Source organism: Rhinolophus hipposideros (genome assembly GCF_964194185.1).
Source record: "Rhinolophus hipposideros genome assembly, chromosome: 11".
NCBI lineage: Eukaryota > Metazoa > Chordata > Mammalia > Chiroptera > Rhinolophidae > Rhinolophus > Rhinolophus hipposideros.
This window is the reverse complement of record NC_138057.1, coordinates 63,814,286-63,832,283: the sequence shown is the minus strand read 5'-3', so window position 1 is coordinate 63,832,283 and position 17,998 is coordinate 63,814,286. Positions and strand designations below refer to the sequence as shown.

The following is a 17,998-nucleotide window of genomic DNA, read 5'->3' as shown; positions in this document are numbered from 1 at the left end:
TCTTTTCTAAACTTATCTGATTCATCCTTAATACACTGTTTGTCTTTTCAGAAAGAAATGGTATTAATAGATAATATATTTTTACTTTGGAAGTGGGTGTGAAGAACAGGGCATCTTTTTATAGATAAGTAATCTGTAAATTTGCTGTAGTGAAGTACACACTGTATTAGGTTTATTTTTGTTTTGTACAACTGGAGAATGCTTCCTAAAGTGGTAGCCTTATACTTTAAAGGAATTTAGTGATCTCTATATGTGTATATCGTCTCTTGAAATTAAATGGTTCTGAATTCTTTCTTATTTAGGTTTGCCAGTCATGTACTGTCTCTTGGAAGCTGTCTCAGTGTATCCGGAAAAGTTGGCTACCAAATTTGTAGACAAAACAGAATGGATAAAGGTATATTCTGTGCATATTTCTCTTTGATTCTGTATATTTAAACATTAGCCTTATGATTTAGTCTTCCTACGAGTGTTCCTATTACCTGTTCTGCCTTTAGGTCATTTTGAAAGCTCATCATCAAACGCTTACTGAGCCCATGTAGGTCAGTATATCTCAATGACCCATCTAGTGAGAGGGAGACGAATTGAGAGTCAGAAGAGTAAAATATAATTATTTTTCTGTTTTAAAAGTTTAATAGATTTGTATAGTTTAAAAAAAAGTAAAATGTCTTCTTTCGTTACTGTCTCCCACTTACGCAAATCCCCCAACTTGCACCTTCCTCTCTCACCTGACATATATATTTAGGTCATTACTTATTCATATCTGGTGTGTCTTCTTGAGTTTACTTACGCATGTATACATACGCAAGAAAAAAAGTTTTTTATTTTTCTTCTATTGCACGAAAGGTAACAGTTTTCACACTGTTTTATACCTTCTTTCAAGTACTATAAGAACGTGGAGTTATTCCTATATAACTATGGAGAGAGCATCCTCTTAGTTTGAACACTTTCATTGTTTTCCATTGTATGAATGTGCCATGATTTAGTTAGATCCTTACTGATGGTCATTTAGGGTACTACCGGTCTGCTGCAATGAGCAATTCATCATTTTGAATATGAGGAAGTATATTTTTTTAGGTGAACTTCCCAGAAGTGGAACTGAGGACACGTGCTTTTCCAATTTTCATAAGTAATGCACGCCCTCCATTGAGTGGTACCATTTACGCTCCCACCAGCCACATGGAAGAGTGTTCTTGTCCCATGGTCACACCAAAAGGATGCTCTGTTTAGCAAGTAAAAGTACAGGCGGCTCAGTTAAATTTGAATTTCAGTTAAACAATGAATAATGTTTTTAGTACAGGTATGTCCCAGATAGTTTTATATATCTCTTGTGTTCCATAATGCAGTTTTTTTCTAAAATGCTGCTTGAATCATGGTAAAATGTCCAGATTATCTCTTTATGTGTGAAAACATGAATAACTTACCAAGAGGTGTGAGTTTTGCACTTTTCTCGAAAACCTGTCATGAAATTGCTTCTAGTTTAAAAAGGTTTTAATTTGTGAATATTTGCTGATTTTAAAATGATGTCAGAGCTTTTGACTTTTGATCTTGTGGATTAGCGGCCTGCAAACTAAGAATGGTTTTCACTTTTTTAAATGGTTGGGAAAAAAATCAAAGGGTGAATAACATTTCCTGACATGAGAATTAGTGTCCATAAAGTTTCACTGGAACACAGATACACCCATTTGTTTATCTATTGTCCGTGACTGCTTTTGCACGTCAGTGGCAGAATAGAATTGTGACAGAGACCACGTGGCTCACAGAGCCTTTTTGGCCCTTTGCAGAAAACATTTGTTGACCTCTGTTTTAGATCATCTGTGTATTAATTTCATTTGTCTTATACTTTGTATTTTTGATGAAAATGCACAGAAGATTTTGGTATATAATTCAATTTTTATTTTGCAGTTATAGCTTGTTGTGTTCTTTTCTCAGGATACCAATAGATTGAACAATATAATGTATCATTTATTCTTTTAATTTTAAATGTTAGATGTTATCATCAGGAGAATGATTACATATCATGCATATTTTTCTCCTTCTACATTGCCCAGAGTCTGATGAATAGCAGTAAAGAAGAGATGCGTGAGCTGGCAGCGTTGTTTTATTCTGTGGTGGTCTCTACAGTGTCGGGAAATGAGTTGAAGTCAATGATAGAACAGCTTATAAAGACTACAAAAGATAATCATGTATGTTACCAGTTTGATCTTCATTCTTTTTTGTGGGATATATTAGAATTTTACAAAAGCATTTAATACATTTTTAGTTTTTGTGTTTTCATTTGTATGTTGAACTTTTATGATTGTAAAGATTGAATGAGGTAGGTAATACATTGAGTGAGTTCATTCAACAAATTTGAGTGCCTTGTGTTTGATAGGCACTGTTTTAGGTGTTAGATGCTCAGAACTATTAGTTCCTTTTTTCTTCCCCGTCTCTTTATTTTTTTTTAATTTTTAAAATATACACCAATTTATTGTTTTATATGATGTAAAATATCTATATTGGGAAAAAAATTCATTTTTGAAAACTCAGTGAAACATCTGATACATGCCTAATGTGAATGGTAGGTTGAGGACTGAAAAAAGTGCCACTTACAATGCGTTACCAGCAATTACGTGGCAATCTTAACCTCCTTACTTCAGAGACACAATATATTAACTGTGTACCTCTGGTTGTCCTTTGATTAAAGTGTGTTCTACTTTTTGTACTTCCCTTTGTCCTTCAACAATCACATTCTGCCAACTTACTCTGGTAATTAAAGTTGAGTTCAAGGAAAACTATCAACTTCTACATTATTCATTCTTTCCATCATTAGGTTCTGCCTTTTCCAATCTAGAGCTTGTGTGATCCACATAGCCAAATTTAAGGAATGTCCACATCCCAGGTTTCCATACACATCCCAACACAATCTAGTACCATCTTCTTAGAGTTTATTTACTAATTACTAATCGGCCAGATTCCTGTGCTGCTGTCATAAAAATGTGTACCACTTGTTTCTTAATTCAGTAAAACTACTGTTTCAAATGTGAAGCCAGGTGAAAAAAAGGTGAAGCCAACGCTGGTCACCCTGAGGAATTGTTTTGGAATAAAGCTTTAAGGCCTTCCACTCAATTCAAATTAATAGGCCACTGTCTTCTTCTGTCTTCATTAGCAAGAAACAAAAACATATAAAATAGTACCTGCTATAATCAATAGTACTTAGTCACATGAACTTTTGTTTGGATTAACTTCCTTGCATCCTGAGAAAAACAGATATTTAAAAACTAATTTATGATGATAAAATTTAATTTTACAAACGTAAAAATGAAGAAATGTCATTTGTAGCAAAAAATTCAAATTAAAATTTTCTGTGTTTCATTATGTAATTTCTAGACAGCAACAGAGGTAAGAATTTTTAAATGTGATTATATCATCAGAGAATCTTGTTTTCTTGACAAAGGACCTTTTTAAAATTCCAGGTTCAGAGTACCACAAAATAATCAAATCTGCACATCATAAGTGAAACCCTTCAACTGTTATTGAAACATAAGTATAATTATACCCAGGAAAAAAGATATTATCAGCAGAGAAAAGATGCTGCCTCAAGTTCTTTTGTTTTTCAAAACTGATGGACATGAGTGAGCTCTAATGTCATTATGTTTAGAAATGGCTTCATCCAGATCCAAGTGTGCACTGTTAACGTTCATTCCCCAGCCACGTCTGCCTATTGTTGTGCACACCCTGTCAGAAAACACTGTGCGAACCATGTGCTTCAAATATGTTATTACCTACCTCGGGTTTGGAGGTTTTAGCAATTAGAAATAAGATCTGTTTATTGTGTTTGGTTGGCAGTAGGGAGAAATGATGCTTGAAAAGTATGATAGTGTAGTTATGTAAGTGCTGTAAGCTAGAAGAAAGTTTGGGTGCTATAGGAACATGCGAGACAGTTACCTCATCTAGAGTTGGAGTGGGAGTGGGACTAGGGAATCTAAATCTTGAAGTGAATCAAGACTCAGTTTAACTTCTTGGAATTATCTATGTCAGAAAGTGAAAGTTTCTCTTGATCCCTAAGCCTGATTCACTAGCATCCAGGGGAACTTCAAACAGTCACGTTATTCTTTGGCCTTGCGTTTTGGAGAGATGACTAATAAGCAGACGGTGATTTCAATGCATTATTGCGCACGGGAGAGAGAGAGACAGAAACATATGCCATTGTGTTGTTAAACTTAGAGCCCAGAGATACAACACGGATCCTTGCTTGCATTGGGATTCACAGTAGGAAGACATCTGGCTAAAAAGAAAATGAAAATGGCAGAGCAACAAGACCTGGAGACAAATGCTGATTTCCTGCCTGAACAAGAGGAACTCATTCAGAGTGCCACAGAAACAATAGGTAATTAGTGTGTTCGCGCTGACTTGGATGTTGCCATTTTTGAATTAGGTTAAAATTTAATATAGCATTTTAATTTTTTTTTTTTTTACAGCAGTGAACTTTAAAGGTACAAGCCTTTTTATAAACTTTATTCAATGCTAAATAAATTCTATGTTTTTAAGAACAGTAAAAGTACTCTTTTTCTTCACATTTTTAAATGTATTTTTCTATATAACATGATTCTGTTATGGGAAAAACTTTAAACATTAAAAAAGGACACTACTCTATGCCCTGTTTCCATGGTTTTTATTGCTGAGTAAATGTTAAATTATCAACTAGAAGATATTGTAGGCTTTGATTTTGTTTTGTTGTTTTTAACAAAATCTTGAGGACATTGCTGTTGCTTTGGCTTACAAGGATAATAGTATTTTATTCTCAGTTTTGTCTAAATGTGCTTACAGGATCGTTTCTGGACAGCACATCACCTCTCCTGGCAATTGCTGCCTGTACAGCCCTGGGTGAAATTGGCAGAAATGGTCCACTCCCAGTCCCCAGTGAGGGGTCTGGCTTTACCAAATTACATCTTGTGGAAAGCTTACTAAATAGAATACCCTCTAGTAAAGAAACAAATAAGGCAAGTCTCTTTTTTTTTTCCTGTCCCTTCTTAAATTCTATTTTTCTCTATATATGTATGTGTGTATGTATATATGTATATACCGGGGGTGCCAAAAACATGTATACACATTTTAAGCGATGTTATCTATGCTCAAACAGTAGTTCGCCATAATCAGAAGTGTCTGGACACTGCTGGTAACCACTTTGAGCACCTCTTGTAATTCCAGAAGTCAAATGTGACTTGTATTCATCTTTTGTTATTGGTGTATATTGAGTATTACAATTAATACAGTTTTTTCCTTTCTTAAAATGTTTATACATTTTTTGGCCCCCTTTGTGTGTGCGTGTGTGTGTGAGAGTGAGAGTGAGCGTATGAGCAAAGACACAATTGTAGTGAATAGATGGCATTGCAGCTGGAGAAGGATTTAATGTGGAAAGGAATGATAAAATGAATAGGAGGAAAGTCCAGGTGACTACCATGTTTCTCTGAAAATAAGATCTACCAGATAATCAGCTCTAATCCATCTTTTGGAGCAAAAATTAATGTAAAACCGAGTATTATATTGTATTACATTATATTATATTACATAATTTATTATAGACCCATTCTTATAGTAAAATAAGACTGGGTCTTATATTAATTTTTGCTTCAAAAGATACATTAGAGCTGATTGTCCAGCTAGGTCTTATTTTCGGGGAAACATGCTATTTGTTTAATTTTGAGTTAGGGATGATTTGTGCATGACCTTTGTATGTGTACCATTTGACCCAATTACCAGTTACTCCAATATAGGTTCATAACTATTAAGATTTGGGTAAAGTGTTAAATGCATCAGGTAGTTCTTTTGTCTTGCAAAAGGTGGAAAATAAAGTGTTAAATAATTTTATGATTTTTGTTACTTCAGATCAAATGTAAATTTTAACCTTCTATAGCCAGTTTGGTTTTAAGAAGTCTGGGCATTAGTAATCAGTGTGAGGGAAAGGACATTTATAGTTTTTTAGTTTTAGATAAAAATTTTTATAGACTTTAAAACATTTTCTTTGTGGTCAGAGCTCCTCAGTGTTGAAGTATGAGATGATTTAATGAGCAGAAAAATTATTTTATTACAAGTTTAATAAACATGTAATTCTTATTCTTGATCTAGCTACTGTTTAAAGGTTTCTGAGAGGATCACACAGTCTAGTTTTCATTAATTATTATTAACTAAATAATCATTACTAACCATTGTTGAGCACTTGTAATGTGCCAGGCACATGCTGGGTGCTTCACATACATTAATTGAATCTTCCAGAAGGTCTAGTAAAGTAGGTGCAGTTGTCATCTGTGTTTTCTAGGTGAAGAAATAGTGTCACCGGTGAGGTAACTTGCCTAAGGTCACATACCTGTAAAGGCTACTAAAGTGGTCAGGTTGTGTGATTTGATCTTAGGTCCTGTGGATCCAGAACCTACATTTTTAAGGGTTATAGTTTGAAGGATAATACCTAGTTAATTAAAGCCTTTTTTCTTCTTTTGTAGCTATGGATCCTTACTGGACTCAGTTTTATGTCTTTCTCCCTTCAGTGTCTTACAGACATAGTTCTGTAAAGTTGGATACTTTAAAAAAAGCAAAACTATGCACTGCTGTGTTAGTTAGACGGACTGCCCTCCCTGTCATCTCATTTTGGAAACATTGTTCTGGGATAAAGCTGTGATATACTTTGTTTAACAAAAAAATTCTCTCTTCTTCCAGATGAAAGAACGAGCAATCCAAACACTGGGATATTTTCCAGTTGGGGATGGAGATTTTCCTCACCAGAAACTCCTCCTGCAAGGTCTGATGGATTCTGTGGAGGTATTTATATTGCTATCTGATTGTTAGTCATTCAAACAAAAGGCTTTTTTTCTTTTTTAAGTTGGAATATTGCATGCTGTGAGATTTTAAATTTAACTTTTATTCATTCACCAAGAACTTATTAATGCCAGCCTTGGGCTCATCACCGTGGTGGGCATAGCATTGACTAAATCACGTATGTGGCAAAGTCCTTTTCTCATACACTTTGAGTAATGCACGGTGCAGTGTGGGTAGAAGGGGAACCCTACCCCATCAGCTGGAGGTGGGGAGTGGGTGCTGGTATTCTAGTTACTCTTGTGTCTGATGACTTAGCTTCTTTCTAGATCAGGGGTGTCCAAACTGCGGCCCTCGGGCCAACTGCGGCTCACAATCCATTTTTAATTGACCTGCAGCAAATTCCAAAAACATATTTAGTTTACTTAAATAAACCAGGTGAGGCAATACGTACTTTACCTCGAGTGAGTGGCCCAGCTGTTTGTGTATTTTACCGCATGTGGCCTTTGGTGAAAAACGTTGAAAAAAGTTTGGACACCCCTGGTCTAGATAAATGCCCAGTGTAGTGGAGGAGACCTGCCAGTTGTCAGCTGCTGCCCGGTGTGATAAGTGTCTTAGCATATAGCCTGATCTAGTCCCTGATCCAGCCTTGATTGTCACTTACTCACATTTTTGTACTCCAGCCACTCCATTCTCCTTGGCTCCGAACTTTTTATTTTTTTTAAGACTTTACTGGGGGACGGGGGGAACAGGACTTTATTGGGGAACAATGTGTACTTCCAGGACTTTTTTCCAAGTCAAGTTGTTGTCCTTTCAATCTTAGTTGTGGAGGGCGCAGCTCAGCTCCAGGTCCAGTTGCTGTTGTTAGTTGTAGGTGCACAGCCCACCATCCCTTGTGGGAGTCGAGGAATCAAACAGGCAACCTTATGGTTGAGAGCCCACTGGCTCATGTGGGAATCAAATCGGCAGCCTTCGGCGTTAGGAGCACGGAACTCCAACTGCCTGAGCCACTGGGCCGGCCCTGCTCAGAGCTTTTGAAAAACCCAACTTCTTTTTCGGTTTGTTGCTGGGCCCCTTGTAAAGCCTTCTGTGACCCTTCAAACTAGATTCTTCAGTTATTTGTGCTGTCATGACTTTCTGTACTTTTTCTTCATAGCATTTATCACAGTCTAATTGTCCACTAGACTGAATGCAAAGTCTGTTTTGCTTCTCATTATAATCACCAGTGCCCAGCAATGTGATTGTTATTGGTAGGACCTCAAAAAATACTGGTAGAGTAACTGAACCTGAACCGACATTTGTATATAAAAGCAGTAGAGTCACAAAAGAGGATACTTGTCTGGGAGAATTGGTGCAGATGTTTGGAGGTGAGGATGCTGCTGGGCCTTGAAAGATGGGAGGGAGGAGAGAGGAGAGTTGGGGTTGAGTACTAAGGCAGCTAAGTGATAGAGCTGGTATTAAAATTCAGGGCTCTGGATTCTTAATTCATTCAGTATTTTAAGGTGAATTTTCTTGATAGTGAATTATGCTCATATTAGGTTCTCTGTGGATGCAACTGACATTGTAACTGCTTGGGGGAAAGCTTATGATTTTACCTTTTTTCCTTTTTTTATATCTGAGAGAGTTGGGTTTCTTCCAGTTTTGTTTGAATAAATGAAGTTTTGTCTAGATTCTTAACTTGCTATTGAAGCCATTATTTTAAAAGTTTGGAAGTACAGAAAAACATGAAAAGCTAGAAACATGATGGAGAGATTAAAGAATAAGAATGAAAAAAAAGCATGAATCAGAGAAGCAAATATCTTTACAGTCAACTAGGACAAAGTTCTAAATTTGTTTTTAATTTAATTTTTTATTATGGAAAATATCAAACCTACCGAAAAGTAGAGAGATAATAATATAATGAATCCCCATGTGTCTATTTCTATTTTTCCTATTGACTCCCTCTTTATTTCTAGAATACCTTTGAAGCAGTCTAGATATTGTGTCATTCATAAATGGTGTTAGGGGAGTTTTGTATTTGTTTGTAATGCCAACTTTGTTGTTATCAACAAGAAGAAATGTAAAAAAACAAGCACTAAGACGAATCTCTAATACAGAATTCTCTGAAATACCTTTTCCTCAGCTTAGAGTTGCCAAGGAAACTTTTGACGAGGGAAGCTGTGCGACTGAAGCCCTTAAATTCTTTTTTCCTCAGAACAGGAAGCATGTGATATCAGCATTTGACACCTTATGAGGACTACAGCATTGAGTTAGGAGCTGCTAAACTCCTGTCTGTGTGCTTTGTAGAACTCTCCAAAGGTCGATATTCCCATATCCCTCATGCTTTCTGATTTTTATTCTCATCCAATTCCCCCATTCTTAAAATTTCTTCCAATTCATAGGGAACTAAGACAGGTCCAATTCTGTATTGAGTCTGTGGTTCATACTTGTGAAGAGTATCAAAATTTCTGAATTGAATTGTTAAAAATTTGACAATATGCTGTGTAGACTTTTTCTAACGTTTGATATTTGAAACAATTTTAAACTTACAGTGCAGTTGTAACAATAGTATAAAGAATTTCTTTGTACTCCTTTTCCAGAGTTACCAAATGTTAATATTTTACCACATTTGTTTTGTCATTCTCTATTTTTTCTGAACCATTTGAGAATAACTTGCCGGTATCATGTAATTTAAGATTGAAAGAAGAGTTGTTAATAAATTATAAAGGCTGCTATTTATTGTGCAGTTGCTACAAATCTGGTATCCACTAGAAGCTTTCTGATGAAGTGGGTAATGGTGTTAAGCTCATATTACATATGAAGAAATTGAAACTCAGACTTTAAATAAGGATGTGCAGCTCGTTGGAGACAAAGCTAGAATTTGCACGGAGATCTGTCTGGCTTCAAAGTCCATGTCCTTCCCCCCAAGTAAATGGAATTGTGCTTCCATAGATTAAAAATCATTGTGCAGTGGTTTTCTGTTGAGGATGAGGAGTGCAACATGTACTTTGAAAAAGAGTTTTACGCCTTTCTTACCTTCTCCATTCCCTCATCCTACCTCACTTTTGAACCACCCACTTAGCTGAAAGCAGTCCAGGTGAAGAGTGAAAACAAAGCATGCTGAGAAGCAAAGTATCAAGGAGGCTTTCCATAAAATGGATGTTTTGGGGCAATGTTCTCTCTGATTCATGGCTTTCGTCTCCTTCATTGCAGGCCAAGCAGATAGAACTTCAGTTCACTATTGGCGAAGCCATTACCAGTGCTGCGATAGGAACTAGTTCTGTGGCTGCCCGAGATGCCTGGCTAGTGACTGAAGAAGAATATACTCCTCCTCCTGGTACCAAATATTCAGCTTATCGATTTTTCAATCATTCTATTCTCTTTATCTCATTTGAAGCAAAAGAAAAAATTTTTACATTCCATTTTAACTCTTTTTGAAATATTTATATCTGTCTTATTAGTTTGGATCAGTCAAGAAAAATAGTTGGTTAAAGGAGAGTGAGCATGTAATGAGTGAGACCTTCTTTGTTTTTAGTCCTTTGGCAAGCAAGCAGGGGAGTTGGCTATGAGTTACCTTCAAATTTGTGCTCTTTTCATGAGGATCAATGTATTGAGCCAGTCTCCTAAGTCAAAGCATAGTGGTTTCCAAATCGTGTCCCGTGATCCTTTATCACACAAGGAAGTTCCTGTGTCTTCTGCTCGCTCTGCAGGTGCCTCTGGACTACAGGTTCCCTGGCTTTTAGTGACGACAGAGTTGTGGGAGCGTGCCGTTTCTGATTACGTGGAATAGATGCTATGATTTCATATGTCTGGTGGTTTCATGTGTCTTGAATTTAGAAATGAAAATATATTTCAATATTTGGACTAGAATTTATTTTCTGTCTTTAAAAGGAAAATCACCAAGTTTTTATGTTATTTTTTCAGTTGAGGAAATGTAAAAGAGTGTTCTCATGGTAATGAGTCCATTATGAACTGCATTCTACCATGAATACAGTAATTTAGTTATTATACTTAGTGTTATTATAAATTTAACCCTGCTGTAATTACCTACTTCCTTGTTCACCTATTATTGCATTAGCTACCGTAAAGAGATTTATAGGAAATAGAAAACATACTTTTTCTTGGACTCTAATTAGGGGAACTGTGGCTTGATGGAAACCAAGTAGAGTCAGTTCTCTGAGGTTTCTGTTGGAAAGCATATGAAGCAAGGTAAGAGGAATTTGTACAGAAGGAAGATACTCTAGGAAGGGAAGTGGCCATTGTTAATAAATAGGCGACCAAACCGGAAGTAGAAATTCTCAGTTTGTGAGGTGATGTCGGAGGCTTGACACAAGCGAGGGGTCACTCACACTGGAGAGCAGATGTGCTACGAGGTATGGATTTCTACACAGTGCCTTAAGCAAATGAAAGCTAATAGCAGGGTACATAGGCCAGTCTTCAAACTTCTGAATTTCCTCTGTGTTGCCTCAGACTTTTCTTGGAAGATTGGATCCTGCTGGGCTTTTTGCTCATCCAAAAGAGTCTTAAATTGTCCGTCAAGTGTTGAGGTTCTCCCATCTTTATGTGTTTAGGGAAAGAAAAACATCAAATATTGTGGTGAAACAGGTGATGATGAGTTTTGACCTGAATTGTGATCACCTGTGTTGTTTGTCATTCTCAAATGAGTGCTACTCAACTGTTAGGATGTTCTTTGTTACCATGCACTTACCTTGCTTTGAATAGAAGGAACAGCATTTGAGGAGCCAGGTATGGCCTAGGTCTTAGTCATCTTAGTATCTCAAGCATGTAACTCAGTACCTGGCACATTGTGGGAATCTAATAAGGACTTGTTGCAGTTGCCCGGATAGAATTGTGGTTACGGGAAAGTAAAATAAAGGATAGATCTGACTTTGAGAATTAGATTAATGTGACTAGTAAGGAGCTAATAGCACCTGATACCTCTTTATATATCCAGGGTTTCCATATAAGTGGGAATACAGCTCTACCTTCTTCAGATGTTTTTCTGCCTTTGTGAGTCCAGTTCTAGCTCTTCTTTCTCTGAGGGTCCTCTTGTACTTGTTTCATGCTTTCTGAAATCTTATTTTATCCTCCTTTTTTTTGGTTTACTTACTACGTTTTCATTTCACCCAGGCCTTTAGCATATCCCAACACTTTCTTAGAACATTTTTCACTTAGTTTTTGCAAGACTGTTTTCCTGGGTTTCCTCCTTTGACCTTTTCTCCTCCTTCACTAGCTCTTTTACCTTCATACTCCCCGCTGGTTTTAGGATACCCTAGATCACCCATACCCATTGCTTACTCCAGTATATGTTTATGACCTGGAAATGTATCTCTGTCTTAGAACCATTGTGTTGTACTCCAGAGCTGTATTGCCAACAGTTTATTAGGATTTTCACACAGAGGTTCCACAGGCACCAACATTTCTATTTGTAAATTTGAGATTATCTTCTCTTCCTCCTTTCATGCTCTTAAACAGTTTGCCTTCTTTATTCCTTAAAACTATTGTCCCTCTTTATTCCCTGTCTTGATTAATGGTAACACTATTTCTACCCAGTTTCCTAAATGCAGTGAAGGCAGAGAAGGGAAAAGACCCTAGACTGAGGCTAGAGAGGGGATCAGATTCAATGAAAACTGAAAGAAGAGGGGCCTGAGAAGGAACCAAGAAGGAGGGCTGAGAAGCATTTGCAGGAGGGCTCAGGCTTTGGATATGAAGGTATTGTTCATTAGGAAAAGGACAGAGAAGGCCGTTTCCAAGGTAGTAGTTGTTTTTATTTTCATTTTACAAATAATCAAAATGTGTTTTTCTCACCTTTTCCATTTCACATAAGGATAAATCTGCAATTTTGTTTTCCTTAAAATAGTGATTTCTTCAGACCCTTTTGGTGGCTGACTTTATTTTCTGTGGAAACAAAATAGTGTACATATGAAATTTTTTTCATAGCCAAAAAGGGTTAAGTCATAAATTAGTTCAGCAAATATTTATTGAATGCTTAGTTTGGGCCAGGTACAGTTCTAGGTGCCGGCGGTGCAGGAATGATCAAAATAGTTGAAAATTCTGCTCTCGCGGAGCTTACATTGTACTGGGGGAGTTGGCAAGAAGCAAAATAAGGGGAAATATGCAGCATGCTAAATGGTGGTAAGTGTTAATGGAGAAGAGCAGGTCGATGAAATGTGGGTGGTAATTTAGAGTTCATAGGACGCCTGTTCTCAGGAAGGTCTCTTTAAAGTGAAGACCTGAAGCAGGTCAGAGAGCTGTGTAGATTCCTTGGGGAAGAGCATTGGAGACAGAAGCGATAGCAGTTGGAAAGGCCTTGAAGTGTGAATGTGTTTGAGGCCAGTGCAGCTGGAACAGAGTGTGTGAGGAGAGCAGGAGTAAGAGACGAAGTCAGAGAGGCAGTGGGAAGTCACATCATGTTGGGCCTTGCTTGAGAAGCAGTCGAAGGATTGTGAACTGAGGAGAGCCATCATTGGAATGACATTTTAAAAGTGTCATTCTAGTACTGCGTTGAAAGTAGACTGAACTGGGTAAGGGCAGAACAGGAAGAACAGTTAGGCTACTGCAGAATTCCAGGTGAGAGGTGATGGCGACTTCTGCAGGGCGGTAGCCTGCAGATGGTGCGAAATGAATGCTGAAATCTTTTGAGAATAATGCCAGTAGGATTTCCTACCGGATTGGATGTGGGGTGTCCGAGGAGTTAGGGATGACTTTAGAGTTTTTGATGTGAGCAGCTAGAAGAATCGAGTTGTCACTTAAGATGGGGGAGGCTGTGGGAGATACACTTTTTTAGAGTGGGGGTGGGGAGGATATAGGGAAAACTGTTTCACTGGCTCTTCTTCCTCCATTCTCCTTCTGATCCGTGTTGGAATGTCCCCCAACTCACCCAGAGGTGAGCTAGGGCCAGTATCCTCACGGACATATCTGGAAGTCAGTTGGTTGTATGAGTATGGAATTTTGAGGAGTTCCAGGTTGGAAAATGTTTAGGAATATCATGTAAAGATGGTATTTAAAGCCAGGAACCTAGATGTCATCACCAAGGGAGTGAGTAGAAAAGAGAAGAGGTCTAACAACTGAGCTCTGGGGTTCCCCATTGTTTCAAGTTTTAGTAGTTGAGGAGAAACCAGAGAAGGACATTGAAAAGAAGCAGTCTGAAATAGAGGGCTCCTGGAATTGAAGTGAAGAAAATCCACAAAGAAGTATATGGTGGGGTGGAAGTCACCTGGGTCGTACGCTGTTGCTTGATCGATTAAGATGCGTATTGATCATTGAACTTAGCAACTGAATGGTCATTGTTGACTTTTACGGGTAATTTCTATGGAGTAGAGAAGGTAAAAGCCTGACTAAGAGTGGAGTGGGTTCAAGGAAAATGAACAGGAGACAAAAATGTAGACTATGAGTACAGACAACTATTTTGAAAAGTCTTAATGTAAAGCAGTGGTTCTTGATGGGGAGGGGAAATTGTGTCCCACAGAAGATATTTGTAATGTCTGGACACTGGAGAGGGTGGGTGTGACTGTCTCTATTGGGTGGAGGCCAGAGAAGCTGCTCAACATCCTGCTCTGAAAGGGACAGCTCCCCATAAAAACTATCCAGCCCCAAATGTCAGCAGTGTTGAGGCTGAGGAACCCTGAAGTAATCAAGGAAAGGGGGAAAATGTCCTTGTAGGTGGAAGAGGAAAATGAAGTAAGAGAAGTTGGTTTGTGTGTTAGTTTTTCGATGAGAAATGGGAAAAATACAACAAAGAAAAATTGCTGAGACTGGAGAGTGTGTAGATAAATTTTTTTTTAAGCACTTAATTTTTTAAAGAGAAATTTTAGGTTCACAACAAAATTAAGAGGAAAGTACAGAAGTTTCTCATATGCCCTTTGCCCTTAATACATGCAAAGCTTCTTCCATTATGGGGATGATTTTTCATTCTAGGGAACTAAAGTTACCTGAGTACCTTTGAAAGGTTGTTTAGCTTATACTGAGTACTGACGTGAATGATTATCGGATCCTTTGGCAACTTACTGAAACATCTTAGTCATTTAGATTTTAATGTTGTAGGATTGTTTGTTGAATAAATGTTGATTTAAATTAATTTTTTCAAGAAACTTTATTCAAGAATTTTAATTGTTTCTTATCATTCTTTGCTTTTTCCTAGGAGCTAAAGTGAATGATGTGGTTCCCTGGGTGTTGGACGTGATTTTAAATAAACACATCATTAGCCCCAACCCACATGTGAGGCAGGCAGCGTGCGTCTGGCTCCTTTCCCTCGTGAGAAAACTAAGTACCCACAAAGAAGTGAAGGTGAGCCGTGCTATAAATGTTATCAGCGCTATTAGACACCGCTGATGAAATATTAATAGTTGAGAGGTGATGCAGGCGAGAGCCAGTGCTGAGGTGGGGGCCGTTAACCAATAATAGATACTTAGAAGTAAGCTGTACACGAAGGAGCGAAGGATGGCAGCCTGACATATAGTGGCTGGAAGATGATTCTGAACTTGAAGACGTACAGCCAGAAGTGGTAAGATGGGGAGGCCCAGACTGTGCGCCTCCCCAGCCTTCAGGTAGTTTGGCTGCCTTAAAGGTGAGAGCCCTGCAGGGTTTGTGGCTGCCTTGGGTCCTGAGATTTTACAGGTGTTGTGTATCCTGAGCAAAGATTCTTATTCTCCCAAAGAGGTAGAGTTTCAGTTTTCTAAATGCCCTTTTTCTTCTTTCAGTCTCATCTTAAAGAAATTCAGAGTGCATTTGTGTGCGTTTTGTCAGAAAATGATGGTAGGTTATTGGTAAATATTTGATTTCAAATTTTATTAGATTTTAAAAACCTGGATTAATGAACATAAAAGGGTACAGGAAACTCGATTCTTATTTATTTTTTCAATAAATCATGTTCTTCAGTTTGAATTTAAAAATGGAGCTAAGGCACTTAACATTAGTGTTTGTACTAAATAATAGCATTTTTCTACTTCTGCTTCCTTTCCCCTTTGTGTTTGGAGCCAAGAGAAAGCAAATGCATATGTGTTAGACATTTAAAGAGTAGCTTTGTTTTATAAATTATTTTAAACATATGGTCTTGTGTTGACTTTTTATTAAAAAGAAAATTGGATATAGGTGTATTGAAATTCCGTGAGTCTGTTCTGCCTGTCACGTGTATGACTTGCGGTCCATTCATCCTCTGTCACTATGCACTGCAACACTGAGCCCAGCAGTGTTCACTTGGTTTGTGAGTTGGCTCTTCTGTGAAAGTAGTCTGCATTTACAGGGACTTTTTGGGGCCATGTTGACTGAGATGATTTAGTACATTTTTAACAAAACAGGTAGATTGATTCTGTTTTCATATCTTTTATATCATTTTGGGTTAATATTATAAGTTTTTAAAAGTTTCAACTTGATAGCCAGCAGACAAATTTTTCTTAACGTAATATTACTTTGTTTGACTTTTGCGTAGAACTTAGCCAAGATGTTGCTTCAAAAGGCCTTGGGTTGGTGTATGAACTGGGCAATGAACAAGATCAACAGGAATTAGTTTCTACGCTTGTAGAAACACTTATGACTGGCAAAAGGTACAGTGAACTTGATAACTTCAGATTTGAACACAGAGGGCTAGTTTTGCACATACTGAGAACATGCAATGGGAGAAGGAAAATTCAACTTTTCATTTTCCTGTTTATAAAGTCTTTTCTAAATTGCAAGTCAGTGATTGTTGTGCTCTGGATAGCAGTTTAATTATCTAGTGTATACAGTTTAGAAAGTAAACTAAAGTACATTTAGAAACATTCCAGTAGGTTCAAGCTTTGAAAGTTGAATGCCCTCAGGACAGTTAAAGCATTGGATTACAAAAATACTGGAATTACTGTTGGCTAAATGAAAGTGAAGACATGAAGCTTGCATGTCATTCATAGTCAATCTGTGAAGAGTGTGAGAAGGGCCATTATTGTTGTAATTGGTTGGTGCTTTATATTGCCTCTCTAGTAGTAAGGATAGTTTTTAATGTGAGACCATATTTCACTTTATATATAGGATGTCTTTTATATGGGGTCTATTAATTTGTTTATTCTAGACTTCATTTTACAACATTCTCAGGCTGATGGAAAGGATTAGTTGACTTTTACATCTTGTACTTGGTAGATGAAATTTATTAGTTAGTTGAAGGCTGGTATGAAAAATTTGGGGCTAATTTAAATTCTCATTGTTGTTTTGGTTTAGAGCTAAACATGAAGTTTCTGGAGAGACAGTGGTATTTCAAGGTGGAGGCCTTGGCAAAACACCCGATGGGTAAGTGTGTCAAATCCATTGATCAGTCATTGTAGACATCTTCAGTCTTGTGACTAGAGCATTCACAAAGCTGATTTCCACCCTCCTAGGAAATGTTGTGTTAGTGGAAGAAGAAAACGTGTGTGGAAAAAGCCTAGTGTTGTAGTAGGTTGGTGCAAAAATAATTGCGGTTTAAAAGGTTAGAAATAATTGCAAAAACTGCAATTACTTTTTTTTTTTTTTTTTTTTGGTTGTTGAGAGCCCACTGGCCCATGTGGGAATCGAACCGGCAGCCTTCGGAGTTAGGAGCATGGAGCTCTAACCGCCTGCGCCACCGGGCCGGCCCCAAAACCGCAATTACTTGTTCACCAACCTAATAAATTGGGTTTCTGGGAAACAGACTCTGAGATGGAGATTTGTATGTTGGAAGTTTATTAAAGAGTGCCCCGTAATCATTGTCATGGGGGTAATGAAGCAGGAGACGGCCAATGGTCCCAAGGAGGAGCTGACCTGCTCCAACACTTAAGAGAATCCTGACCTCTCGGGGAGCTCTGGAGCTGCGCTTGGATGGCCCTTCAGAACTGTCCTGCTTTGAGGGGCTGGGCCCTTCATCGGGCCTTTGACTAGTCATTGGTGGTGGGCTGCTGTGGGGAGGACCTTACCTTCACTGAGGGGAATTCTTAGCTCCCACGCAGTGAATCCTGAGGAAGGGGCTGCGGGTGGTCTGGCAGCATGCTTGGCATCCAGAGCGCCTCGTTTTTGTGAGGGGGTGAGGCGGCAACTCAGCTTGGTATCTCGGAGTCCACCAGTTAGCTTTTCCAATTAATTCCTAGAGCCTTACCTTCTTTATCTTATCATTATTCCGTTGTGGTCACACTTGCTTTTTCTCTAAAAATCCTCTGGTAGAACTGCAGCTTCAGTGTTGTCTGCAACATCAGAAAGCAGCACCTTGTTTTGTCCTTGACGTTCTCTCCTGGCTCACCATTTTCACATCAAACAT

The 17,998-nt window shown here is 38.0% G+C and overlaps 1 protein-coding gene across 5 annotated transcripts in view; it reads left to right on the top strand.

The window, feature by feature from the left end:
• The window catches only part of ECPAS (Ecm29 proteasome adaptor and scaffold), a 100,631-nt gene that overhangs the window by 56,242 nt on the left and 26,391 nt on the right, over positions 1-17,998 (top strand). For all 5 annotated transcript variants that reach the window (XM_081065482.1, XM_081065484.1, XM_081065481.1 and 2 more), the window contains 10 exons: positions 303-394; positions 2,049-2,183; positions 4,204-4,366; positions 4,807-4,979; positions 6,691-6,792; positions 9,979-10,102; positions 14,906-15,051; positions 15,465-15,519; positions 16,193-16,307; positions 16,951-17,019. In XM_081065482.1, the coding sequence (XP_080921608.1) occupies positions 303-394; positions 2,049-2,183; positions 4,204-4,366; positions 4,807-4,979; positions 6,691-6,792; positions 9,979-10,102; positions 14,906-15,051; positions 15,465-15,519; positions 16,193-16,307; positions 16,951-17,019 (1,174 nt within the window). The remainder of the gene's footprint in view (positions 1-302; positions 395-2,048; positions 2,184-4,203; positions 4,367-4,806; positions 4,980-6,690; positions 6,793-9,978; positions 10,103-14,905; positions 15,052-15,464; positions 15,520-16,192; positions 16,308-16,950; positions 17,020-17,998) is intronic.